The following is a 27,583-nucleotide window of genomic DNA, read 5'->3' as shown; positions in this document are numbered from 1 at the left end:
TAAAAAAAAAAATCACCTAAGCCCCCAAAAAAAAGCGATCGAATGTCGGACTCGACTAAAGACCGCATCAGATTTTCGAGATGCACGTGCGCGAGCGCGCGCAAACGAGTAGTGTGCGTGCACGTGTGCGTACGTGTGCGTGCGCGCGTGCGCGCGCGCGCGCACAACCCCACGGCGCGGTCGGCGACGGCGGAGCGCGGCGCAGGGTGCCGCGGGGGGTCGGCAGGGATTGGGGGAGGACGGGAGGAAGGAGGCACACACTTATCGGTGGTGCACGCTCGTGCCTTCACCTACGCCTGGGACGCGCGTGTGTATGTTACCTTCCCACGGTTTACCACATGTTGCGCCTCGGTGCGAGGGGCGCAAGTCAGGAGCCCGGGCCATCGGAAGGATAGACGGAATCTCTCCCCTCGGCTCTCGGTCAGTTACGCGATCGCCAGCGAACGATTCGCGCGGCCGGTGCGCACCCCGAGCTCGCCGAAGTAAAGCTCGCTGCTCGTCGTTCCTCGAATGCGCGTGCATCCCCGATAAGTAAGTGCATCGAACCTGACGGACGTTCGGGCGCGAAAGCGGTATTCCTCGTATAATCACAGAGCGAAGGGGGGAAGGGGGGTGAACGAGAGGGATCGGTGTGGATATAAACGGTGGTGGTGGTTCGAAGATGCTCGAACAGTGAGCGGGCGATCGCTTTCTCGACAAGGTCGGTACCATCGGGAACGAGAGCCCGTCAAAGTTCCTGTGATTATGCTGCGTGTCGTTATAGAATTGAAATAAAAAATGCATGCTATTCGACGTGTCATAGGAGTTTCTATACGAGAAAGGTGTAGAAAGAGAGGGAGAGATAATCCCTTACTTAATAATTCATAATCGTAGAATTAATAATGTCATGGTTAATATTTAACAATTATGTCGCAGTCATATACTTTACTAAATAGTCTAAATGTAATATGAGGCTCAATTAAGGGAAAGAGGGAAGAATAAGGGAAACGTTGTATCTTTTTTTTTTTTAAGTTTCCAATTTCTCGCGAGTCGACGGAACAACCTGTTGGTGAGGGAGAAAAATTTTTCTCGTCGACGTTAAATAAGTGATACTCATTTCCATCAATTTATTTCAACGCGTAATTAAGAACGATATTACTTCATTATAATTTAAACATTATTATTAATTAAACTCCCCTTTTTATTATATTATTACGAAGTAATATAATTCTTCTAGAGAATAATTCTCCGCGTTCAAAAGTTGTATTTTAAAGTTGTTAACGTAAACTGCTTTTTAGTGTTGAATAAAAACTTTCTCAGGTCTCTTTTCTATACATAATTTATGGCTTCGTTAACGGCTTGTTCGATATACGAATAATTAACATCGCCTATTTCAAGCGATCCATCATGTGCAAAATGTTGTGTAAATTTAGATATCCGACAAGATTTCTCGTAGCTTGTGCCTTATTCTATTTTAGTTGAATCGTATAAATAAATGAGTATATAATCATTCTGATACATAATACTGATAAATCATTAAGCATTACGTTTGAATAAAATGTAAATTTACTGTCTTTTAGATACTATATGTGACTTGAAAAGTATTTTAATAACAAATTAGATTTGTCGGTTTAATTATCGAATTTCACTTTTTACAACTTTATATGTATTCGTATGCACATTTTACTTCATTTCTCTTTAGTTTGTGCCTATTATTTGTTGCGTATATATTCTCTCATATTTTTCATTCATAGAGATTACATAGCTGTCTTATATTCTCGAAAGAATATTTTTTAAGAAATACAAAGGAATTTTTGTTATTTCTAACGCTAAAGAAAGAAAATCAAATCACGTTTAAAGCGAAAAATTATTAAGCTACAAGGGTCTTATTTTGAAACCATTAAAGAGCGTCATGTACATGCGGTGTACGAGACTAGAATAATTAACATCAGGTGTGTATACAGTGAGATAGAATTATATAGAATTTTCGTTATCGGTAAATAATGTAAGGATTTACTGTTGTTCAGAAACAGTTATATTTGAAATATACGAATTATAGAGTTTCACGTTGAATTATGTAAATACATCAAACTGGAAGCATAACTGATATAAAATGCTCTAAGTAAATTATTTAATAATATAACGCTGACATTTATCACCCTAAAGTAATAAAATCATTGTCACGTGTGAAAATTACACACACACACACACACACACACACACACATGCGCGCGCGCGCACGCAAGAATGCCTTGATTACATGAAGATCAGGCATCTATATTTTTAAAAATACTTTCATCTGGAAAAAATTTAAACAAATTAAAATGTGAATTATTCTTTCAAGAACCTTAACTTATGTGTAATACTAGTAATCAATAACAAACAATGTAAATAAAAAAACTCGAGATAAATAAAAAAGCATGTAAGTGTATACCTAATATAACCAAGCTATAAAATTTAATATTACACAGAAGAAACATTTTATAGTATTGAACATTTCTTTCTTAAAGTATTTGATACATAATCTTAAATTTTATCAAAATATTATATTTTTATTTTGATGTTATAGTTGTCTAAAGAGTCCAATTACAGTTGTTTTGATAAAAATAGTATTAAAACCATTGACATAGACCGTGGACTTCGCAACACAAGTCGAAAGTGAGTCTCAATGTGAAAAAGGACAGAGACATTGCGGCCAATATCTGTCTTTTCTGGTCTTAACAATTAGTATCATAAATGAAAACGGAGCTATTGGTGGCTACATCCCATCTCGCTCATTTTTCTGAACCCAGTTTCACATATGAATAAAATATGGATGACGCAGTCCGTGCTCTATATCGATGATTAAAACATTTTAATTTCTTAGCTTAGAGATGTTTTTTTTCTATCCGATATTTTTGCTTCTTGACTCATAAAAATTGTTAAATAATAATAATACATTTTTCTTGATAAAATCACACAAAATTTCTTTACAGAAACAAATTGCATCTGTTTAAGGCTATATAACCTCATTTCAATGTTTTGATATACTTTTCGAAAGTAAACCATAAAGTAAAATATACATACAACTTGAAAATATCTACATGTCGGAATATCTGTCGCATAGCACTGTCAATTTTATCTTCTGAGATATCTTCAAAACACTAAAAAGTCATGATAATTTTAAATATTTAATTGATTTCTCAGATGTGACATTTGATTTTTATGTTTAATCTTATCTCTAATTCTTATATTTGAAATACATTAAAGTTTATCTTAATATGTTGTTTGAATAATCTCATTACTTACAAAATATATCTCAAAATAAACATGAAGCAAACTTAAATAAAATAAAATGTTCAACTGTTAATACCGACTATATTATATGCAAATGTTGCAGAGATATCCTTTTACAGGCAATACGTAATATCGAGTAATGATGTCCTGCGGAATTTTATGAATATCTGACATAAGATATCAAAAAATTGATTTAAAATTGTAAGCACAAAGATATCTGATTATATCTCAGTTACATTTTACTGTATGGGAAAAATATCCTCCAAATAAAAATGTTCTTTTATTCTGTGCATACATATACGTATATTTGTATACATACGTTTTATATATATTTTATGATTCACTCGTGATTACTAGTAAACAAATCCTATGAATAATCATACGAATAGTTTTTGTATCTCAATTGAATTTATAATTAATTAACTAAATACATGAATACCCCGAGGTGGATAATGATAACGCGAGCACAACTAATTTGCATATACATATATTTCCGAGATATGCAAGACGCAATAGTGTAACCCGGTTATTCACGGACGGTCAATGATTTCTGGACTGCAGGAAAATAGAGACGATTGGATTAGTTCTAGAAAATATTTATTGTATCAGCTCGGAACTCAGCAACGCGCATTACAATGGCACTTTGTCTGGTAATAGGGAGATTCGAATGATATTGACTTATGGTGTTCTACAATAAATCGTATATTTCCGTAAATACTTTGTATTGCATGGAGATGAAATTAAACATTTGCTGAAAAATTTTGCTAAAAAAACCGTGAAGTAATATCGCTGTGACATTTTTGCGTCTTTACATGGAAAGAACAGTTTTCACTAAAATATTAAAAAATTTTGCTAAAAATACATCAAGCTGGTTTTCAGAACGTCAAAACTGTTTGCAATATTTCTCACGTTTGAGTGCATAATTATTTTGATGGCTTAATAAAATTATCTTCAAAATTATTTTGTACATAGCGAAATTTTGACGTCAACAAAACTATCATTTTCACATATTAATTTGTAAACTTTTGTTTTTATCTAGCAAGAAATAATTTTTTATCCATTCTCGACATTAAATTGTCGATTGGATGGTTTCAATGTCGAACTGATTCTACCTTGATTCAATGTTTTGATTCCATTATTATTTCTCGCTGAGTATACGTGTATATTTTGTAAATGAAACGTAATTGCCCGTGCGGTATATGCAAATAATTTATGTATTTACACAGGTTTGTGCGCTTAACAGCGCGGTGGAGCGGCCTCAATGCCGGTCAGGAAGGGCCTCCTCGCTCCACAGAATACTTTCTTGGACACTATCGCGACTCGCTTCGATGGAACCCGTAAGTACTTTTTTGTCTATACTTAATTGTGTCTTTGACGTTATTATTAAACGTCGCTCGCAAGTAGAACAAACTGCGGGAAGATTTCGCCCTCCGGCGGTGGGGCGTGTACTCATTAACTCTTCCCCTTCTTTTATTAATTTTCGCGAATCAAAGTTGTAAGTTATCGCTGTAAGAACCCGCGCTGTGATTCAACCTCGTTAAATCGCAGGGAAAACTTTATCCGCGAAACTTTTTCTAAGAGGTAAAAAGTGCGGTGGACTTAGGCCGGCACCGCGGGGAGCACGACGTACAGTCGTCAGTCGTTCTTTCGATTAACTTTGATCCCCATACGCTGAGGGTCGCGCTCCCCAAGTCCCCTCTCTGCATGTTCCTGGGGATGCGAAAAGAAAAAAAAAAACCGATACGGTATCGCCTTACGTCGTCTCCGGCGCTTGTGCAATTTTGCGAAAACGTATTAGGACGTTTTGCGAGAAACAAAGTGTAATGTGTAACACAAAATTAATATACCGAAATCTCTCTCCCTCTCTCTCTTGTATTATAAACGCCACGCTTTAGGTTAAACCTATTCAGTTTCATGTCGAGGTTTATCGTCCCAACCGGAGCCTATAATGCTAATGTCCCTGTATCACGCGGCTTTCCCTAATGCCTCTATGCGTGCATCGGCATTAACTGCGGAGACATTAACGATGCGAGAGGCGTAGGAGGCGTCGGTCGGTGCCGATAGGCCAGGTGACGCATGGCATCGGGATTATAACGCGCGCGCGGATCGTGGCCGAATCCACAAAATGTCCCATCCGCTCTCTCGTTAAACCGAGAGGGGGACCGGTGATTTTTCCCTTTCGCTCCGGTTGCGAAACGCGATGACTTTTCCCGGACTTTTTCAGAGTCAGCAGCGGTTGCCACAGCAACGCCGTCGTCGCCCGATTTAAAGGAATTGCTCACGAGAAATACTCCTCCACCCCGAGATTATTCGCCGCGGATTTTTGCGCGCCGGCCGACACGGCCATCGGCAATTCCCGCACGCCGCCCGCGGGTTATCCGACGTTCCGTTTCGATTGCTTGTTCGTACGAATCTCCTGCCTCTATCCACCCGCCGTTATTCTCTGTGAAGCCGTAAACAAGTTAGTTAACGTCTAACTTTTGTGCGGCGGCAATGGTAAACTTTGGTCTCTTAGAGCCAAGAGAAATCTAATTATAAGAAGTGGACGGCAGATCGCCAACCTCGTCGTCTTAAACGAATTGCGCTCTTAATAAATATCGGCGTTCTCCTCTCCCTCCTTCCTTTTTTTTTGTCGGTGACATCGAGAAATCCTACTCGACGGCGAAGGGCAAATTTTAATTTTGCATTCAGCTCTCCATACAGTATAATTGCGCGCATCTATTGATTAAACATTCGCTGCATCGGCTACATCAATTCGACTACACTCCTATTTATTCCCGTGTTCCTTTTTGCTCTGCAATTTTTGCCCCCTTTTATTTGTCCCGGGATCTAGTCGTCGCGCATACTAAGTAATTGCGCAATTATTTTCTTATTCCTTTGCGGCTTCCTCCCGTGCCTATCCCTTTGAAATTGAAAATGTTTCGCGTTTGTGTTTCTCGTTCTATTGTTATAGCGACGTCGTATTACGCTCGGTGCACGCGCTCGACGGTGCAGTTAGGCGATCCTCCCCCTCGTCAAGGAACACGATGATAAACTTGGCGTCCGCCGACCCATGGGTCTCGCCGCGCGTTTTTCCGCCCCCTCGCCGACAAAGGCGGCATGCAATATTAATTCAGCATCGGCGCCACGCGAATCGATTCAGCGTTTTCAAACTTATTCATTTTCGATCATACAAATGCGCGCGAGTAACGTATATCCTTTCATCGCTGAAAACGCATGCTTTCATATCGCGATGCCCGATATCGTCGTCAATGTATCATGTGACTTGTGAAATCCGAATGCAGCTGTTTGTGAATGGCAATTATTAAATGCGCAATAGGAAATTTTGTGTATGCACGCGTGTGTACGGTGCTTTTGCGTCGGAAAATTCTGTTCGCGAAAACAAAGGGAAGTAATGCATATGGTCATTGTTGCAAGTACACATTACGTTTATTGCATATCAATTACAAAATATAAATGCACTTTGTTTACGTATTTACCTGCTCTATGAATGTGCGTTTAAATGTCTGATACACATCTGACAGGATATCCCATGTGCACGTCGTTATTTGGAAAGACTTTAATATCGTTTGATTTTAATTATTAGTAATTTATTACAATACACATATAATTATATATTATCAATTTATTATTCGCTTCTTTACGCTTCAGATCAATTCTGGTGAAAAGTAGAACGTCACGGTGTGTAATTACAAGCTATTATTGATCAAATTGTAATTGTGTGCTACAACATTGTGGAAAAAGAAGAAGGCTGCGCGTATTCTATCGGGAACTATACGAATGGCGGCTTAGTTACTCCATCATAAATCCGATACGGTTCAAACGGGTGGTGAAAATTTCTATTTCATTGATTTTTAACATTCAGCCGGTGTGTACCAAAGGATCGCGGAGCGAAAATTTTTTTTTATCCGAAGCTCTACTGTTCAAATACCGATAAATCCTATTATTTTCTCAGCGCGCGTGCACACACGGCGCGTTCGCACGCATACGTATGCAGTCAAACCTCAACACTCAAATATTGATTGAATATACATACGCGTCCATTTATTATAAGTTATCCCCGTAGCCGTTTGTTCCAATTTCGAAAACGGCTATATCTGCAGGAATGCACACGACAAGAGGTCGTAAAAGATGAATGGAGTTTATTTGCGATCGCGCCACCGCTGTTTTTACCGCTTTATATATAAACGTTACGCGAAAATAATTGACGATAATTGGAACACGCACGCGCCATGATGCTCGAGTTTTGAAGAACACTTTAAAGACACATGGGAATCCGAGTGTCATAAAGGAGATAGGTGCACAGAGAGAGAGAGAGAGAGAGAGAGAGAGAGAGAGAGAGAGAGATGCGGCCAATACGTATCTCTGCAGCGGTTTCCAACTTTCAACAGTTTATACGGTCCTCGGATCGTATCCACTCTCGAATCACTATAGCTGTCACAATGTTTGGACGTTATACGCACGTTACGCGACACCGACGCTACGACGTGCGAGAGCACTGAATTTCAAGCTGCATGTATTACCTTCTACATCAAAAAGTTCCGCTATTTACGCGCCATGACGCGTACGATACTGTCGCGACGTTAATTTTCGACGCTTTGTGCATTGCGTTTCCACGTGTGCTCAAAGTCTCCTGTTGCAGCAGGTGACTAATTGCCGCGATAACTTGCGTCTCTCGTTCGCGCACGAACGCGAGACGACGCAACGACATTTCCCGTTTATTATTATTTTTTTTTTTTGATAACGGGCACAAATCGCTCTTTAAGCATTTTGCATCCGGAATATTCCGTGTGTATTTCGAGTTTTGTGATCGATGAAAATTTAAGAACAAAAACATTCGATGAAAGCAAACATTGATACCGTTGTAATACGAAACTTTTGAGTCTGGTGGTAGTAAACGTCGGAAATATCTCGCGTGATTACACTGATGAAATATAACTTAGTAATCTCCAATTATGTGTCTTGTACAGAGTGCTTCCGGCAAGTGGCGGCAAACTTAAAAGCCTGAGAGATCGCGTAAAATTAAATAATTTATGTTAAGTATAATGCTTGTTTCCCTAAGGCGCTAGATGTTACTTTCTCTTAACATCTTAAACATTGTTGATTGCGGTTACGTAATGAGGCTGAAGAATGTCATTTTCATTGCATTATTGCAACAAAAAGGAATAAATGAAAGTCAAGCACATCTTATAAAAATTAAGCAACATTCAACAAGTCTAAAGAACTGACACTTAACGTCCAACAGAAATGTCAAAAGAGTCGTCGGGCATGAATTGCTAAACAAAAGATCAGTATGACTATTGAAATTAACTTAATCAGTGTATTAAGCCCTGCGAATAAATTAGTAAAGAAATTAAAATGCCTGTAAGAACCACGTAAACGTTGTGACATATATTTTAATTCAAATACATTGGACAATGTTTACGCAATAACTCTTGTAGACATTTTAACTTCTTTGCGGATGTATTGAATTTGCCTCGTTACATTTCGGAAATACCATAAATATAATAGGTACAGAAACGTTAAAATTCCTTAAGAAAATCGTGACCGATGCCAGCACTGTGCTAAAATTAAAGTGGAATATTTCAACGGAAGTACGATTTTGCCGCATATCGTACGTCAATCAAGAACTTTGAGAACTACATGTAAACAACGGCGAATATGCGCCTGGCGCATTTGCAAGGCGCGTATGAAATACTACTCTTACAAAGTTGCGATATAATTAATACACGAGCGAAAAGTTTGCGCCAAGGTAAATTCAGCTTTACGTATTTATTATACATATATCTGTTGTAATGTGTTTGAAAGGTATCTCAATCTCCCTTTTATGTTAATCTATTCCTTTGATGAATAGAGAGGGCACATGAATAATCGATTCAAGCGACGTATCGATCCAAGCGACGGGGATAATGATGATTACTAAATATGGATAGCTCGTATCTTATCGTAAATAATAATGGGTACTGACGCAGATAGATAACCACAGAATGATGCACGCACTTATCCGCCCTTTCGTTATCGATACAATGACAAACTATAACGTTCAATGACAAAACAATTATGAAAATAATTTAAAACGACTAATTCAATTAATAGAAGATCGCAGTTCTAGAAGTTATTTTTTCCGTTTTCTATTTAATGACAAATGAATGGAAAGAAATTTGTGAAGGAAGTGAAACAACTTCGTAGCTAGGCTATATATGTTTAAACTTCGCAATTAAACTTGAATTAAAAGCATTCGCTATTTATTGCATTCATTATTTACAGATATTGTTCTCATTCGTATTTATTCGTCGCTAAGCGAATTTTCCCTGTTTTTTTTTCCCTTCCCAAAAGGATTCCATGAAATATATATGGTGATATCAGCGAACAAAGTTGGTCATACGAGATCCCATAGGCTTTAGGTCTCGTAACGGTTCCCAAGGTTAATCTTTTGATATTCGCGTCGAGAAAACATTGTAATGCAAAAGGGAGAGCCCATTTTCTCCCCTGTCAGGGGAAAAACTAAGATTATCGCGCAAAACACCGTAGAGTTTGGGTAAAAGCTATTTTCTGTTTTGGGAGAGAATACCTTCGATTTTCGACTGATGATAAATATTGCCTCTGTTTCTTTATCGAATAAATAATGTTTACAAATGGCCATTCGATGTTAAACCATTAGCAGTAACGTTCCTCTCGAAGCCCTAAAACTTTTGTTTTATCTTTTCTTTCGAAATATTTTTCTGTCGCGGTTTATATATCTTATTTTATCTAATTTAGAGAGAGAAAGAGAGAGAGAGAGAGAGAGAGAGAGAGAGAAATGAGAAATGTTACAATGTACAGGTACTCGCTTTATATTATTTACTAGTAATATTATCCTTTTTTATCATTCTTTTTGATTACGCATACTACATGCTGACCACAGTATGTAGTTAAGATTTATTAAACACGATTGTGAATGAGATCGCGTGAAATCTCGGGTTATTTGAAAAATTTACGATGGCACGACGATGAAAAATGAAATCGATTTAAACCACAAATATGTAGATATGTGTTTGTCACTTTATATCTATCTTTCCGATCCCTCGTGTTCGAATTTTTGTGATTAAAACCAGCCATTCGTCGCTCCCCTTGGCAGAGATTGCTAAGTTACCGGTATCGTTAGTAATAAACTTACTTGAATAATAAATCTTTCTGCCACCCTCGAAATTACCTTGATAAGCGAAAAGATTTGTACGTCACAATACTTTGTAGAAGCAAAAGCCCTACATTATATCGAGGGAAATATATTTTCCGGTATTTAATAATAACATCGTTTGATGTTTTATAACCGAATAACTCATCTGAACAATGTGTTCGGCATTTAAAACATTGTTAAATATTTCATAAAAATCAAATATATAAAACGTAGCTGCTTTTATGCAAATATAATATATAAATTTAAAAAATACGAAAAAAAACTTTGATGTGAAAAGATCGGGGCGCGAATAGTTATCTAAACACTTAATTAAAACCGATTTCCGACTTTGCAATACTCTTTTGTGTATTGCAGTGATGTAATATATATATATAAATATATATATATATATATATATATTCGCGACCTGTACCGAGTATTATTCTAAAGAAGTCGTAATGGAAAATGCGCCGTGACCGCCTCGTATAATCGTGTTATAGTAAATTGTATTACAACTAAGAGAGTTTCTTAATAGATGTACGTCGAAAGTGCCGCCATTGCTTCATTTCCAACACTCGGGGGGTGAACTGCATAAAATGTAAATCTATTACTCGCTTATGATCAACATCTGCAACGCACTGCATTTCGCTGCAGATGCAACCGCCGGAGATGCAACGCGCGCGCACATAACGCGGAAAACAATAGGCAGCTCTCCTTTGGGCAGGTCAATAACCGTGTTCGTGCAATATCGAAGAGGCTTGTACGTATACATATATAATATCGACCCGCGGTCGACGCTGATAATGCGTTTTAACCTCGCGAGAACATTGGCAGGGCAAGAATACGACTATCGCTTTGTAAACTCGGAGATGAGTATTGGGCCAAGTTAGATTGCCTCGGCCAAGTTTCAACGTCTCGCCACTTTGCGTTTCAATCTGCGGATACATAACCGTGACGGTGTCATCCACGTCGAACGATATCGTATAAATATGAAACGAGTACTTACCGCCAACCGTCGTGCGCGATTCGCCAATCTTCCGCGATCTTTCTCCTTCGTCGCTGCTTCGGAAGAGCGAAATGTCGCGATAACGAGCGAATTCCGAAAAATTTCAACCGGAACGCCTTCTATGTAAATCGAGGGTAGAGACATTGGCTACAAAATTATCATATTAAATTATTTCTGTTCGAAAATTCGCTTGCAACTAAATCCGGGGAACGTGACGAAGCTCGCAAGGTCGTCGAGTATCCGTATACCTTACGTGTTCCCCGTGATCCCATATAATCTACAATAATGACCATGATTATGTGGCGATTAAGCATTGACACGCGACTAAAACTGCGCGAAGTAATATTATTTTCGGCTGAACGTCACGTATATTTTAATCCGCGAAATATTCTATGAGCCAAAGACAACAGGGAACGTGACTGCAGTAGATATAATAGCAACGAATGCGCCTCGTACGAGCGTATCGCGTGCTATTCCCTCTATATTCATGATAATTTACCATAATTAGCCTTAATACCATTGTTTTAATTAAATTCATCGCGTATAGGTGCTCGCTATCGAAACCGCCGGGATACACCGTGAAAGCATTAAATCGCGCCCCCGTGTCGTCGAAAATGTTGAAATTTATATTCTTGCCTTTATCGCGTTAAATAAATCACCTTTATCCCCGCTGTTTTGCTTGTAAATTTCATAATTTACACGATCAACCGGATGATCCTCAAAAATTTTCACGAATCATTCCCTCGTCATTGTCCGTCGGGGCTGCAACAAGTGATTACCGCGGGAGGATCGAGAAAATTACAAATAACAATTTATACGCGCTGCTATTACACGCTGCCGTGAAATTCGAGACACTTCCGTGCGCGTCGGATTAATGAGTGCGAAAACAACGTTTGGAACACAAATTGTTTTACGATTCCTTCTTTGTAGTCTTGTAGAGCGCAGAAATCTACCCTCCTTTTTTTTTTCTTGCAACTTTATACCTATTTAAACGTCGATTACTAAGGCAGTGTAAATAACCGAGTTCTCGAAAGCAAGAAATACAGAAAACCGCTCACGTTTCTACCTCTTTAAATGCGCTCGAGAACAATCCGCTTCTACTCCGAGGTAGAGAAACACGTCGCTCGTAAACCTGTGTAGGATGTAAAAATGGTACCGAGGAAAAACCGTCGATCGTCAATACGCGAACAATCGCCGAAGAGGGAGGAGCGACGAATCTCACTCTGATACCGAGCAATTAGTTGTCTTACCTGATGAGTCTCTCGCTCTCTCTCTCTCTCTCTCTCTGGCCATAACTCACGCAATTTCCTCGAAGTTCGGAAGCCCCGTGGGATCTCCGTAATTATTTGGTGTTACCGCCTCCGGAGCAATCAGGCGAAACTACACCCGGGACTTTTCCCTCAACGACTCGTTTATCGCTAATAATCGTTTAGTAGTTTGCGATATAGATTTACCGCCGCAACCACCGCGCTCGCAAATTAATGCTCCTGGCATCATTTCTCGTTGCGTCACTCTATTTTTTTTTTTTCAAGGCGCGGCTTGTGATGCAACAAGCGAGAATTATATAAGTCGCGCGTTAATTGTACCGCTACCGATAGATCGAGAGACGCATCGGGAGAAAAAGTGGAACGCGTGATGCAAACGTTGCATAGTTAATTATCCGGGTCGTCGGACGGTGGCTTCGTCAATGATTCTGACGTCATCGCGCCGCCTCTAAGGGTAAAAGCGACGCTATTTTTTTTTTTTTAAACGTTGCACTTGACCTTGAAAAGAATTTTCCACTTTCCTTATCTCTCCACGCGGCGCATCGAGGGAACGCGTCTCCTATATTGTACCTGCGACGTGATCGTTCCCACGAGCGAGATGTTACGATGGCTGCGGTTGTTCGGAGATTCACCCGTTACAACATCGACGCGAGCGCTCGAAAGCGGAAAGCGCGTAAACTCGCGAGATGCATTTGTACTAATGTACAAACGGCAAATGCGGATATTGTTTTGCGAACGCGCGCTCGTTTCCTCAAAAGCATAAATTTTGTCGGTAGAACGAGGTCGTTTCGCGCGCGAACGTGTATATGGAAATACAAAAAAATGACTATGGCATTTACCGACGCGGAAGCGCAAGAACAACGTGGCGTGGTTTTCTTACCCTAACGAAACGCGCAACGTATTACGTTACGCGTCCTTTCTTTTTCGGTTAAGAGCTTTGAGACGCGTGCACGAGCGCCTTTATCAGTGCGGGACATGCACATCCTGTGTATGCGCTCCCCTTTGTCCCCGTGTGTGACTGTCTGTTCCGATCGTAAGGAAGTATCCGGAAACGGCGGCAGCGTCGTTTGATGATTATAGCCACCCTTCATGCGACGCGGAAAATAGGAATTAACACGACTAACGGGGGAGGTTGAACCGTGAAGGGATTACTGTCGGCTAAAAATATGCTCCTAGGGAAAAAAAGCTACATCCTCCTTTGGGGCGTTTAATGAAAATGTCAGATTTTTAGGTGCGCTTTCGCGTCGGGAAATCCCGCACGCGGGTAAACACATTTTAAAACAGAATTTATAAAAGAGGACATTGCTTACGGAAAAAAAAAAATGTTAAATCGGATGAAAAGGACTAGTACTTCGTGTAACTTTTTCTCTCCCGATACATTGATGAAAATTAAAGAGGGAGAACTTCGTGGACGTTACATTTAACTTGAGAGTAATCGCCTAACTTTTTTTCAAACGCAAGCGATGACCTGAAATATTTTTACATCCCAATTTAAAAGTAATTGTTATTAACTACATATATTGTTTATTATTCTATAATTGAATAAGTTTTGAAATCCTTGAAATCCCTGTGGATAGATTTTTTAAATATTTTTTTCTAAAACAGTAAAGAGTTAAACCCCCAAAAAATTATCGGCAACAATAAATACAGTTACGATGACTGCGCTGAGCTTTATTTTCCCGCTGGTGATGGGATGTGAAAATCACTGCGGGTCCTCCACAATTCTCGGATTAATAAACTGTACGATAACGCTGGATCCCCCCACTCTGACATTTCCTTTACACGTAATATGGAGCAACTGCCGGTAAACATTTTTCGGCAAACAACTTTTGCGTCGCGCGCCTTGAAACGCCTTTATCGTCATCAATAGCGATCAATCTTCGACACGTGTTCCATTTCTGTTCGCAGACAGCAACTTTGTACTGGGAAATGCGCAGGTTCCGTCGCTCTATCCGATCGTCTACTGCTCCGATGGGTTCTGCGAGCTGACAGGATTCGCGCGAGCGCAAATCATGCAGAAGGGTTGCGCTTGCAAGTTTCTCTACGGGCCGGAAACGAAGGAGGAAGAGAAGGCCATGATCGACAAGAGCCTCGAGAGCAAGACGGAGTTGAAGATGGAGGTTGTCTTCTACAAGAAGAACGGTGAGTAGTCCGAGATATATCCCCAATGACAGGATGTTTCTGATCCCCCGCCCCCTCCCTCCGCGTGAGCGATCGCGCTACGAGTAGTATTACGCCAGCGTCGTAAAAAGTTATCTCCGCTTCCATCATGAGGGATTATACATATTTTACGATACGTATCTTCAATTCTCTCGGAAAAATTACTATCTATCCGTGCGCGCGCGCGCGCGGTTTGGCTTTTACCACATAATTTTTCTTATCTAAATTGATACGCTTTTAGAGTCTTTCATTTAATTTCTCAAAATCTTCTAGGATATGGGAAAACGAAAAATGAAAGAATAAACGAAAGAGAAAACGTTACCGCGCGATATCGCACAGTTCCATATACAATACGAGTATATAGCGTAATACGGCAACGTATTACGGCAAAGAATACGGGATCTTTAATGATACATCTATATTTAAAAGGGCGAATAAAAGATACGGAAGGACGGAGGAAGGGAGAGAAATGGGAGTTTCGCGCAACAGTGAAAGAGTCATTATCGATTTACATTTTTCGAGCTCGGGCGACATTAAGGAATACGATATTTTCTAAGGAAACTCACTATGCAAAACCAAATGAGGTAATCTTACCGCTCCTTCGACTCTAGCGCTCTCCTCGCCTTTCTTGCTTCTCGCGCAACCGGGAAAATCAATCTACGAGTAAAGTTAATCGGGAGAGGCCTCCCCCGCGATATACATATATAACTCACATTATTATATTTCCAACTCGAAATTTATTTTCTCCGGCGGGAGCTTAGCTGAAGTTTTTCGCCGTCGGCCGTGCGCGACCGCAAAAAAATGTAAAGTCGACTGTCGATTCGTCCGGACTTGCAAGATCGACGTAAAGTCCCCCGCGGGACCGAGGCAGGTTATTACTTACACATTTACTATACTCGGAGAAGAAAATATATCAGTAACTGTAAATTTATGAACAAATAGCACCAACTATGTATTATTTAGTAATAGAAACAATAAGTTACAAAAATTAAAAAAATAGTAATATTAATGATTTGGAAGAACTACAGCAAAATAGTAATATAAATATAAGTACGACGAAAATATGTACTTAAGTATCATTTGTTTAAAATATTTTATAAATTTATACATTTGCTAATCTATTGTGAGTTTGTTATAAATAATAAATTTATTCAAAATATATTCTGAATCCTAGTAATTTAATACTTTAATTAGAAATATTAAATTAAAATAAAAATTCGATTTACTTATTACTTTGACTTTTCTTTAATTCAATTTTACACTATTCTTCGAGAAAATATAAATTCTATTTTTAAGTATATGATAATGAGTTTTACTAAAATTTGTGATAAGTATATTTTAAGACAATTAATCAAGAAAATATTCTTTATTGAAAATAACCGTTACTTATTAGAAGAAGAAAAACTAAATTGAGTAATCGCTTTTTTCAGCAGTGGAATAAATATATTTCTGATGTGTAACTAAAACTGCAATTGCAACAACTATAACATTTATGGAACTATAATAGGTAATAATTCTACGAATAAAACTTGTTGTCAATAATACAATTGTCACTTTATAGTTGCTACGACTATAAAATTTTCCTTCGAAAAAATAAAGGATGATCCCACGGCGTCGTTCACGGCGCGCGTTCATCACGCCCGTAATGAGAGCTAATGTATCAAGAACGAGAAAACGAAAGAAATCATCGAGAAACGTCTCGTCGTGGTAAATAAGAGAACCGCGAGGACTTGTGTCGACGGGAGAATTTTCCTTCCACGTGATGCGACGTGATATTTCCTTTGTAGGCCACACACCGACGTGGCATTCGCGGCGGCGGCGGCGATTCCATCGGGAGGCATCTAATAAAACGTCATCTTATCTCCCATTGTGTAATCACGCTGCATTTTCATAAAAGCGGGGATCCGTGGGCGCGGTGACCAACGTATTTCCCCCTTCCCTTCTCTTCTCGCTCTTTTTTCTCTTGTTTCCCTCCCCTCTATATGTTTCCTAACGCGTTTCGCAGGCTCTTCGGAAAATATTTCGCTTCGAAAAACTTGACGTACAATCATCACGTTCTTTTTTGCGTATATACGTACGTCGCAGCGCAGTTTGTTGCTGACGCAAATATCACGGCGCTCATTATCGGAGCGAGGTACTTTCAGAATGGCCGAGTAATTTATCGTTTCGCATTCCCCCTCACGGACAACTCGCGGTTGCTTTAAAATTGATAGCGAATGATATTGCACCGACTTTCCGCCTGCCTTTCGGTAAACGGTTCCCTTCGACTTTTGTGTGTGCTTGTGTGTCTGCGCAGGAAGTCCATTCGATTGCCTACTCGACATTGTTCCGATAAAAAACGAGAAGGGCGACGTCGTACTGTTCCTGGCCTCGCACAAAGACATCACGCACACGAAGAACCTTCAGCTCTGTGAGTTGCACGATAGTGGTGAGTTCTAACCATGCTTCGCTGCTAAATACGCGCAAGTGGGATCGATTTTAATGATGGAAAAACGGCGGCGCGATTCTCACTCACGGCGCCGTGTGTCCAAAAATTGACGACTCGAATTCGGAGTTTGCGAGTTTCATGCAAGGACGGGTAGGAGAATTGGTTCTTTTTACGTCTGTTTCTATCACAAGCGCGTTTCCCTTTTTTTTCCCCCACCCCTTCGACGAGCACCGCGCGACACGCAACACGCTGCACGAATTCACCGTCTCGCAACACGTCGGGGGTTGGTAACCGAACTGTTCGCTGTCCGAGGAGGATTCAGATCCGCTCTGATCCCGCGCTCAACAACGGAGTTTTTTTTTTTCTCATTTTATTTTCGGATTTTTACAAGTGGTATTATCATTAATAAGAGCGCTCGTTCGGCTTCGGATCAGTTTGACTGGATTAATCGGTTACAAACTTTACGTAGAATACTCACAGAACACAAAGCAATTCACCAATTAGAACTTGTATCGTTTACGCAAGAATTTTTTTGTTGTATGTGCAAATACTATATTTTTTTGTAGATGTACACGTTGATGTTTTCGCTCTCTCACGCTATTGCTGCAGCAAAACAGTCATTTTCAAGAGAGGAGAATTGTTTCTTATCGCGAAATTCTTTTATGATATGTGCATATATATATATATATATATACAATGTAATATAAATATGCAGACAACAGGGAAAGAACGGTGTTTTGCTGAAATATCTAAAAATTTAGCTCCTCTGATTTACGTTCTAAAAATAATTTTGTTGGAGCATTAAAATAATGATGTAGGACGCTCAAGCATGATGAGCAATGCTGTAAAATGTAAAACGTTTCGGCACTGTAGTTTGAACGTCATTATGCATAGTTACTTTGATGGTCTAAAAAAATATTTTTGGATCTGTTACCTAGCTAAATTTTTAGATATTTCAACAAAATGGTTTTTTCCGCGTACAAATAAATAAATATTTTTATGAATGTGTGTGTATGTGTGTGTGTGTGTGTGTGTTTTAAGAATGTGTGTGTTCTGCTTGCGTTCTCTCTAATTAGTGCTTCTTGCGTGATTTTTTTTCTTTTAGATTATTTTGACATTTGCATACGAACGTACGTACGTAATCTTTCCTTTCTGGTCCAATAATAGAGCAATTTACAATTCCAGACTCGAATGGCAATATCGACCCTGAGGCACCGCCTTCCAATTACGGTAGGAGAAGAAGTCGCGCCGTCCTTTATCAACTGTCGGGCCATTACAAGCAGGACAATAAGCACAAAATTAAGCTAAACAATGTACGTTTATTTATTTTCTTCAAAATTACTGCCATCTGTTATTGAAAAGTCAAGATTAAATTATAATGGGGAGATAATTGATAAAAAATAATGAGAATTCATTATCCGTAATAATACGCCGTTTGTTGCGCATGGAAGTCAACAATTAATGTGCTCGCTCGCGAATAAGATTGTAAAATAATACACAAACAAAGAGAGATATGTATCGGCGAGGAAAAAAGTTTATTTTTCAAGTAATTATTAGCCATTCGAGCTTTTATGAGTATCAATTTCCAAAAGTTAATTTGCATATGAAATTAAATAGCGTGAGACACTTGTCTCTCTCATCCGGCGAAATCTCCTTTGGAAACTGAAACAATGAGAGAAGCTTCAAAATAGTTACGTTATTATTACTCGACCGCCGAAGGAATTTGGTGAACGCTCAGGGCGAAAGCTCTTCCTCTTACGTTGCAATATTATTCTAGACGCTTCTGCATTCAACCGCGCCGCCTTTACCGGAATACAAAACGACAACCGTCAAAAAGTCGCAATTTATTCTTAGCCATTACGGTGGTTTTAAATCCTGCTGGGACTGGTTGATTCTCATCGCGACCTTCTACGTGGCAATAATCGTACCCTATAACGCGAGCTTCATCAACACCGACAGGCCTACGATGGTCAGTGACGTTGTCGTCGAAGTGCTCTTCATTTTCGGTGAGTATATCCTACCTCCAATTTACGACCCTCGTGCCCTTTAGACCTCTCTTTATCCCTTCATCCCACTGATGAGATTCTCGTCCGAACCGTAATCCCCCTGGATTATTCCAGGTAAACGGATTTCCTATTTAAAAAAAAAAAATGAATAAGAAGGAGGCATGATCGCTAACGCGCTTTTATTCCGACATGCCGATAAACGAGATTAATTAGTTCACCATTTCCGATATCGTTCTCAATTCAACATCAACGAATTACGTATATCGGTCCATTACCTACCCGTACTATATATATATATATGTATTATAATCACGTAAGTGAACGCGCTGTTCTCCTAAGTAAAAAAGAATAAATAAATCAAGATCTAATCGTTACCTCGTAGTCGAGAAATCGATATAGCATTTGCCCTTCCCGGAATAATGTTTCCGTGGAGGAAATGAGAAAAGTCCACCCCACCATTCAATTGGCAACACGTGGAGCTCGTTAGACCGAAACCAAGAGAAGCGATCAGCCATGCCTCTTTTCTCTTTTCTGTGTCGCGCCATAATGAGTGGCTTTCGAGTTTAGCCTTCGCTCGGCAGCCTCTTCTGATACGATGAAAACATATTAGAAACACTTTTTGCGCAAATATTTTTACGTAATTTTAATATTTTCACGTAAATATGCGCTTTCAGCCAAACTGACAACGACAGGAGTGCCGGATAAGCTGGGAGAATGACGCGTTTAAATCCACGTTAATTGAGCAAACAAAACTAACTTGGCTTTTCGACAACGTCGAAAAAGAAAGAAGGTTTCGTCCGGTAATCGGACGGATCGATTTACGAGGAGGGACTCAATGACGATGAGAAAAAAAAGAGCTTCCGCCTCCAGGAGACCTTTATTTTAATGAGCGCGCGCGACATTATGGCCGATCCTCTTTGATTTCGTTTTTTTTAATCGCCCGCGATATCGGGGACTGCAGGCTAAACTCTGACACAAGCGCTTTCATGGAAATAATATTATACTACGTGTGTTACAATTCTTGGTAAATAAACAACAAACATTTTCAATACTCACTCGCTCAGTTTAACATCGATTTTTAACCGTCAAACGCGAAATTGCGCTGTCATGAAGATGAACGAGGCAAATAAAATTCATATTAAGAGACGTCCGCATTATATAAAATTGGAGCAAAACTTGCGCGTCGCGATGCACATTCAGCACGTTCACTAGCGGGCGGGCGCGCGCGCGCGCGGACATTTTAACGACAGATCCTAAAATAAGTTCATCACATTACGATTAATAGCGGGATTAACGTGCGCGGCGACGCGTATCTTTCGCGGCACGTCGACGTGCGCGATACATAAAATATCGACTGTTCGCGACCCTTTTTAAACGAAGTTACTTTTCGGATAAGTGGACGTGGGACGTGAATTTCGCGGCTAAAATTCAATTTGTAAACGGGATTAAAGGGCATTCATCGCACAAAGCCGAAGTTTCGCTCAGCTGCTTGATACGTTTGTAGGGAGTGGAAACTCTGGCAGGACAACAGCAAGCGGAAAAGCTCCCAGTTTCCTCCCTCTTCGTTCAGTTAGGCGATGACTTCGCCGTTTACATTCGCTCGCAATCACGATTATTGTCACGCTCTGTGTCTGGGCTGAAAACAATGTTTTCCGTCCGATGAAAACGCGCCGAACTGACATTTCTCTATATTGAAAACAAAAAAGAGATTAATTAGAACAATTCACCGACCGTTCGGATCGTTCTAATTGCAATTTTGCTCAGCGAGACATACTCCTTCGTTCGTCATTAAAATGTAAAAGGAGCAATTATGAAACGCTCGAAAGTTTAATATCTTACACTGAGAAAAAAATGTTATTAATTTGACTAAATTTTCCAACTGAATTAAATTTTGTCTATTCGAGTACTTAATATATTTCAATTTAACTATGTAAATGCTTGAATTGATATTTGTGCATTTAAGTTAAATGCATAAATTCTTGAACAAAATTTGAATTCAGTTGGAAAATTTGGTCAAATTAACAATATTTTTTTCTTAGTGTATTAAAAATTGTTGTTTAATCGCTCGTTGGCAATCTCCGAAATTTTGTTGTTGTTCACTCGCGCGTGCGAAAGCGATCCTGATCGTTCGGTGCGCATTGCGAATGTATACGTATGCTCTATTATTTCTCCCCAGATATCGTTTTCAACTTCAGAACAACGTACGTGAGCAGGAAGGGCGAAGTAGTCAGCAATAGCAGGAGCATCGCCGTGAATTACGTGAAAGGCTGGTTCTTTGTCGACCTCGTAGCGGCATTGCCGTTTGATTTTCTCTATGCCTCAGACGTTTACAGCGGCGAGGTAGGTAGTATCTTTCTCTCTCATTCCGCTTACAAATCGCTTTATGAATTTAGCTCGTTTACCGACTTCTTGTGAAAAGCGGATAACTTTACGCGACGATAAGCTCTTTTTTTGCGATCTCGTCTTGCAGTCCTCCCCCCGAGGGATTGGAATCAACTCTTTGTGGTGCCTCTTAACTTTTAATCTAACCTAAGAGAAAATTTTACGGTTTTTGATAATATGGAAATTAAATTGAAACAGAGATGAAATATTGAGGCAAAACTAGACAGGAGTATTTAAACCAGAAGGGAGAGGTGTATATATATATATATATAGAAACATACTTGGTATATGTTTTCCTAATATCAATTTTGCGGTAATTACTAATTTCAAATTTCCGTCAGGCATTAATTCAATGAAGAGAAGCGCCGTGAGTTAATTAATTTGCCCCGGGCAAATGTAATAGAAAATCAATGCCTTATGTTAAAATTAATTGTTAAATAGTTTTGACAGGAAGTTTCTCCCGACCGAAGTATGCATCATTTTCAATTGAATAACCGCTTTACACAAAATTACGTGCGAAACTGCGTTTTTGCGATAAGCAAATGCTCCCTGCCTGTTACAGGACTCGGCGCACAGTAACATTCACTTGGTGAAACTCACGAGATTACTGAGGCTCGCGCGACTGCTGCAAAAAATGGACAGATATTCGCAGTACAGCGCGGTAATTTTAACGATGCTCATGCTCTTTTTCATTGTGGTGGCACACTGGCTGGCCTGCATCTGGTACGTGATCGCCGAGAAGGAACGCTTGCGGAACGACAAGGATTGGGATCTCGGTAAGTCCCGCCGGAGTTTTTTGTGTCAACATCATTTAATAATCACCAGGCCGCAAGTTACACCGCGCGACACCGCGAGCGCGCGTCGTGAAATTTTTACGAGAAATGTGAGACACGGCGCGGCGTGCGCTTGGGAATAGCTGGATTGCCAATCCTTCGAGAATACGCGAGTGTTCTCTGCATCTGTATAAAAACAATCTGAGGCCTTCCTGACCTATAAAAATCACTCGACGCTATCTACCTCTTGAGAAAACGTGTCTACATATCCGCTACATAGAATTGCGCGAACGGATGTGCAGCTATAGAAAAGAATCCTATCGACACGAAAGCTCTTGCATAAGATTTGTAGGGATTGTTATTATTGAGAAACTATTTCGATATAAGAAATGTTTCTCCACTGGAATGTAAAAATAAATTCTACGTCATAAACATAGAAGTAAAAGCACAAAATATAAAAAGTTAATAATTCTGCAGCTGGGCAGCGTGTTTATTATATAAAAATATGCAATTAGCGCTTTATCAATACGAGACGAGAACATATGATAAACTAATAATAAAAACTTTATCAATTATCTTAGTGCTGATATTTCTTGTGTGTTATATACATTTTTCAGGTCCATCAAACTGCGGCGCCGATAAATTTTTTTTAAACAGTTTCTAAATTAAACGAGAATAGAGTAACATCACAATATTAAACCGACTTATTTAATAATAATGGTGCTAACAAGCATTTATCACAGGTAACGATGTCAATGAGAAATCTTTTCTCCAGATATTGTAGAGAATTTGTTGCGATAAATATCACCCCCAGGGATCAAACTTGAAACCTCTTGACTTTTCCCGGGGTGTCTTATTCAATTCGACTATTGCGACGTATTTCAAGAACGAAAAATATCAGCGTGCAATTTGGTAAGCTTGAAAAATGTATATAAAATCACGCAAGAAATATCAGCATTAAAATTCAGCTGCGATCGGCAAGACTCTTATTTAAGGATATTTCGATTCTACAATACTGCTGTACTAATTAAAAGTTATGAAAATGTAAAAATTAAAGGATTTTTCTTTTGTTTCTAATCAATGATAAAAAGAAATTGGGAATATTGCGAACACCCTAATTTTGATCCTGAAGCCAGCTGCAAAGAAGAAGAAAACAACGAAAAATTTGGCTTATAAAAGTTTACGCAAAACATGACCCTATTTTACTGCAGTTTTAAATAAATAACTTTTGAACGAGCGAGTGTGTGAATTCAAATGAATTTTGTATGAATATTTATTACAGTTGTATTGGTATATGTAAAAATTTTGATTTAATTCGTAAAATTACTTCCATAAAGTTTGCGGAAATAAATATTACAAATAAATATTACGAAACGTGATTTTATATAAGAATTAAGAGTAAACATAAAATTAAATAATGTTTCAACAAATAAGGAGGGGAGGGGATTACGCTCGAATTTTATTCAAACGTAATAATAAAACAATAATCTATACAATTTTTAAATTTTGGATAATACTTAAAAATGTAACACGTATACGTTCTCAATTAAGTGTGTTTTTACACGTAGATTTATGTTCTTTTAAAACGATAGACAGTTTTGCTAAACCAAAAACGTAAAACGCCATTGCCGTTGATGTGTTCTAGGTTGGATACATACCCTGGCTGAAAAATTGAAAATATCAGTGCAAAACGTCACGCACACAGAAAGTTACATTACAGCATTATATTTCACTTGCAGTAGTCTAACTTCCGTAGGTTTCGGAAATGTTTCGGCAAACACGTTCTCGGAGAAATTCTTCTCCATCTGCACGATGTTAATTGGGGGTAAGTTTGGATTTGTTGGCAAAGAGAAATGAGATTGACATTTTCGTCGAAGTATTTATAATACTTCAGCGTGTGATCAATCGAGAATTGTACCTTTTCCGATATCAATAATGATTTAAAATGTGAAATATGTCATATTTCATGTTTTCGTGTATTCGATGTAATATACTCCAACCGGAGCATCGCGCGCACATTGTGAGTAAGGTTTACATTTACAGCTCTTATGCACGCCGTAGTATTCGGCAACGTTACTGCGATCATTCAAAGAATGTACTCTAGAAGATCCCTATATCAGACAAAGTTACGAGATCTCAAAGATTTTCTTGTCTTACATCAAATCCCGGAGGAGCTCAAGCAGCGAATGCAGGATTACTTTCAGACTATGTGGTCATTAAACCACGGTATTGACGTGCACGAGGTAAAAGACCATCGGGCTTCATTCTTCTTATAAGTTCTGTTATATTCAAACAAACAAAAAAATGAAAAATAATGATAAAAATAATACAAATTGCTGAAATATTTGTCTATCATCGCAACACGTAATAACACGTAATAACACCTATCCTTCTGTAGACTCTGAAACAATTTCCCGAGGAGCTGCGAGGAGATGTTTCGATGCATCTTCATCGAGAGATTTTGAGTTTACCAATATTCGAAGCCGCCTCACAAGGGTGTTTAAAGCTGCTTTCGCTCCATATCAGAAATAACTTTTGTGCCCCCGGCGAATTTCTCATGCACAAAGGCGATGCCCTCTCGTATATTTATTATCTGTGCAATGGATCGATGGAAGTTGTGCAAAACGACATGGTGGTTGCAATTTTAGGTAATAAACGGAAATTCATAATGTAACTTCATTGTGGTTTTATAATTGATTTTATTGCCAAATTATGAATAACGCTTAAACCTGAAACATTTTACGTATGTTATTTTCAAGTTACGTTCTTTTTTCGTAATTACGCAACTCGGTGTGCATGAAATTATTAATTTGTGCGAGCAGATTTCATCCCTGACGTATCTTTTAAGGGAAGGGAGATTTAGTTGGGTGCGACATAAACGTTCACCTGCAACACGGGAATAACGGCGGTGGCACTACTGGGTCTGGCTCGGTTGATGTGGTAAAATCCAGCTGCGACGTCAAGGCGCTAACATATTGCGATTTGAAGTGCATACACATGCCAGGGTTAGTCGAGGTCCTTCGACTGTATCCCGAGTATCAGCATGAGTTTGCGCATGACATACAACATGATCTTACATACAACCTACGTGAAGGATATGAGGCAGAGGTAATTAACTTTACGTACTCCCTTGAGACAAAGAAAGAGAGAGAGAAAGAGAGAGAGAGAGAAGGGTAGAATTATTAAAAGTATCAAATATCATTTTAATTAACGAAAATATATTTAGAGAACCGGCAAAAAAGTTCAAGATTAAATTCTTCAGAAGATATTTGTTTTTAATTTTAAATTAGAACAATTACATAATTATAATATACTTTATGTCAAAAAATTCTCCCTTCTATGTCCCCGTTCTAAAAGAAATAATATGCGTATTATTGTATTATTCCATAAAGATTATTGAGCTGGATTCTGTCCAGGTGAAATTTATCAGTCTTCTTGTTGCGTAAATTTCAGCAGGAATCCGATGTAAATGGCCCGTCATTGACACTGCCCTCCATCAGCGAGGACGACGAGAACCTAGCCGAAGAGGGTGAAACTTCTCCTCTCTCACCCCCCAACAAATCACCGCTTCACACCTCTTCGAGCCCGCGACATGCCAAGTTCAGGTAAGACTCTATTGAAAAAAAAGTTATAGACTCTAAACGAAAAAAAAAATTCGACAATATCACCGAACACCCTTTTACAAAGTACGGAAAGCTCTAAAAAGAAGAAGGGTACGTTAAGTAAACGATGGCAAGATGAAAATTTCACGGCGCAAAAAGGTTGAGATAATGGATAGACCATGAAAGTAGAAAAAAAAAGTTACATTAATCTAGTGGTTCGCGTCTTTTTGCCTTTCCATTTTTCCTAACTAAACTTTTTTTTCGCATCAATCCACTTTTTCAGGGAAAATAGTAGTTTAAATTTATTTGAATTGTTCTATTTATCGAATATATCTAAATTCGAAATATTATTAATCTTCCGAAAAAGAACACTTCAATTTTTATAGTGGTTTGTGAAGTATTTTACCAAGTGGCATTTAAGTGCGAAATAAAACTGGAAAGAAAAATACGTCGAATTGTAAGGCACACAATTTTCCAGGACCCTTTTCGAAGAAAGGAATCCTCAGGATCCTGTAGGATAACACGATTTTCCGCACGAAAAAACTTGGGAATATCCGAAAGGCGCGTACGACTCGGCTTTAGTAGACGACGATATATCTATATCGTTGCTAAATTTTAGTCAAGTATAATCCACTTTCCGATTCCTTACTTTGAGATTTTTGCACCGCAATTTCAACATTGTTTCGCCGAGCGTTCTTGATATTTCGGATACTCGCATAATGAGGGAGAAAGTTAACTTTGTTTAAAATATCAGGGAGGATTACAGAGAAGGGAGGCGAGCAGGGAGAGGAGTCTTGCTACGAGGAGGAAGGGCAGCGCAAATGATCGCGCAAGAATCTGTAGAGGAGCATATCCGCGGATCGGTTGAGAGACTCGATAATCAGTTTTCCACGCTACACCAGGACGTTGCGACGCTCAGTTGCGAGGTATTTTATGCGGATCCTCTTCATTTTAATCCGACTCTCACAGATATTATGTGAAATTGTTTTACACCCACTCATCTACTGGTATTTCTCTCAATCCTTCACGATTACTTGGCTTTAAGAGCCTATTGTATAGTGAAAAGCACTTTATGTTTGTTGTATTAAAATCAGTTATAATTGATAAATATTAATTTAATGTAATATGCTATTTTGTATAAAATTAACATATTTTATTTTTTAATAAGACATATTTTTTTTATATAAAGGCACATACACAGAAACGAATGAATTTTAGAGAGAAATTGATTAGGGTAATTGTATATATTTTGCACACTAAGAGAAAAAAAATGTTGGCGCAATACAATAAACTATAATTTATGATCATTTTTAGTGCCAACTATATATATATATTTATAACAATATTACCATACAAATCATAGCTATTAACTATTATTATCACGTGAAAATTATAAGCGAATATTTAAAAAAAGTTATATTTATTATAATTAATGTGATTGCGTTTTTGTTACATAAAAATATTTGTTTTATTTTTCTACCCTATCTCTTGACATTTTACCGTATTAATATTTAAAATTATTGCAATTTTAAAAGTAAAATTTTTTTTTC

General features: G+C 38.7%; 1 protein-coding gene across 5 annotated transcripts in view; it reads left to right on the top strand.

The window, feature by feature from the left end:
- The first annotated feature begins 310 nt into the window (after nt 1-310).
- Nucleotides 311-27,583, top strand: part of LOC105835543 (potassium voltage-gated channel subfamily H member 8) — a 33,354-nt gene continuing 6,081 nt past the window's right edge. Inside the window, exons 1-14 of one of the 5 annotated variants that reach the window (XM_012678940.3) lie at nt 311-700; nt 4,482-4,592; nt 14,591-14,824; nt 17,139-17,270; nt 18,456-18,583; nt 19,048-19,276; nt 21,453-21,616; nt 22,221-22,434; nt 24,077-24,256; nt 24,475-24,674; nt 24,830-25,079; nt 25,280-25,539; nt 25,888-26,036; nt 26,788-26,959. In XM_012678940.3, coding sequence (XP_012534394.1) covers nt 4,517-4,592; nt 14,591-14,824; nt 17,139-17,270; nt 18,456-18,583; nt 19,048-19,276; nt 21,453-21,616; nt 22,221-22,434; nt 24,077-24,256; nt 24,475-24,674; nt 24,830-25,079; nt 25,280-25,539; nt 25,888-26,036; nt 26,788-26,959 — 2,388 coding nt within the window. In that variant the 5' untranslated portion in view covers nt 311-700; nt 4,482-4,516. Of the gene's footprint in view, nt 701-4,481; nt 4,593-14,590; nt 14,825-17,138; nt 17,271-18,455; nt 18,584-19,047; nt 19,277-21,452; nt 21,617-22,220; nt 22,435-24,076; nt 24,257-24,474; nt 24,675-24,829; nt 25,080-25,279; nt 25,540-25,884; nt 26,037-26,787; nt 26,960-27,583 lie in introns of all 5 variants that reach the window. The other 4 variants (XM_012678941.3, XM_012678939.3, XM_012678942.3 and 1 more) reach the window with 4 other exon arrangements.

The sequence above is a fragment of the Monomorium pharaonis genome, chromosome 11 (assembly GCF_013373865.1).
Source record: "Monomorium pharaonis isolate MP-MQ-018 chromosome 11, ASM1337386v2, whole genome shotgun sequence".
NCBI classification, from domain to species: Eukaryota; Metazoa; Arthropoda; class Insecta; order Hymenoptera; family Formicidae; genus Monomorium; species Monomorium pharaonis.
Note: the sequence above shows the minus strand (reverse complement) of the source record. Positions and strands in the feature narration are given on the sequence as shown.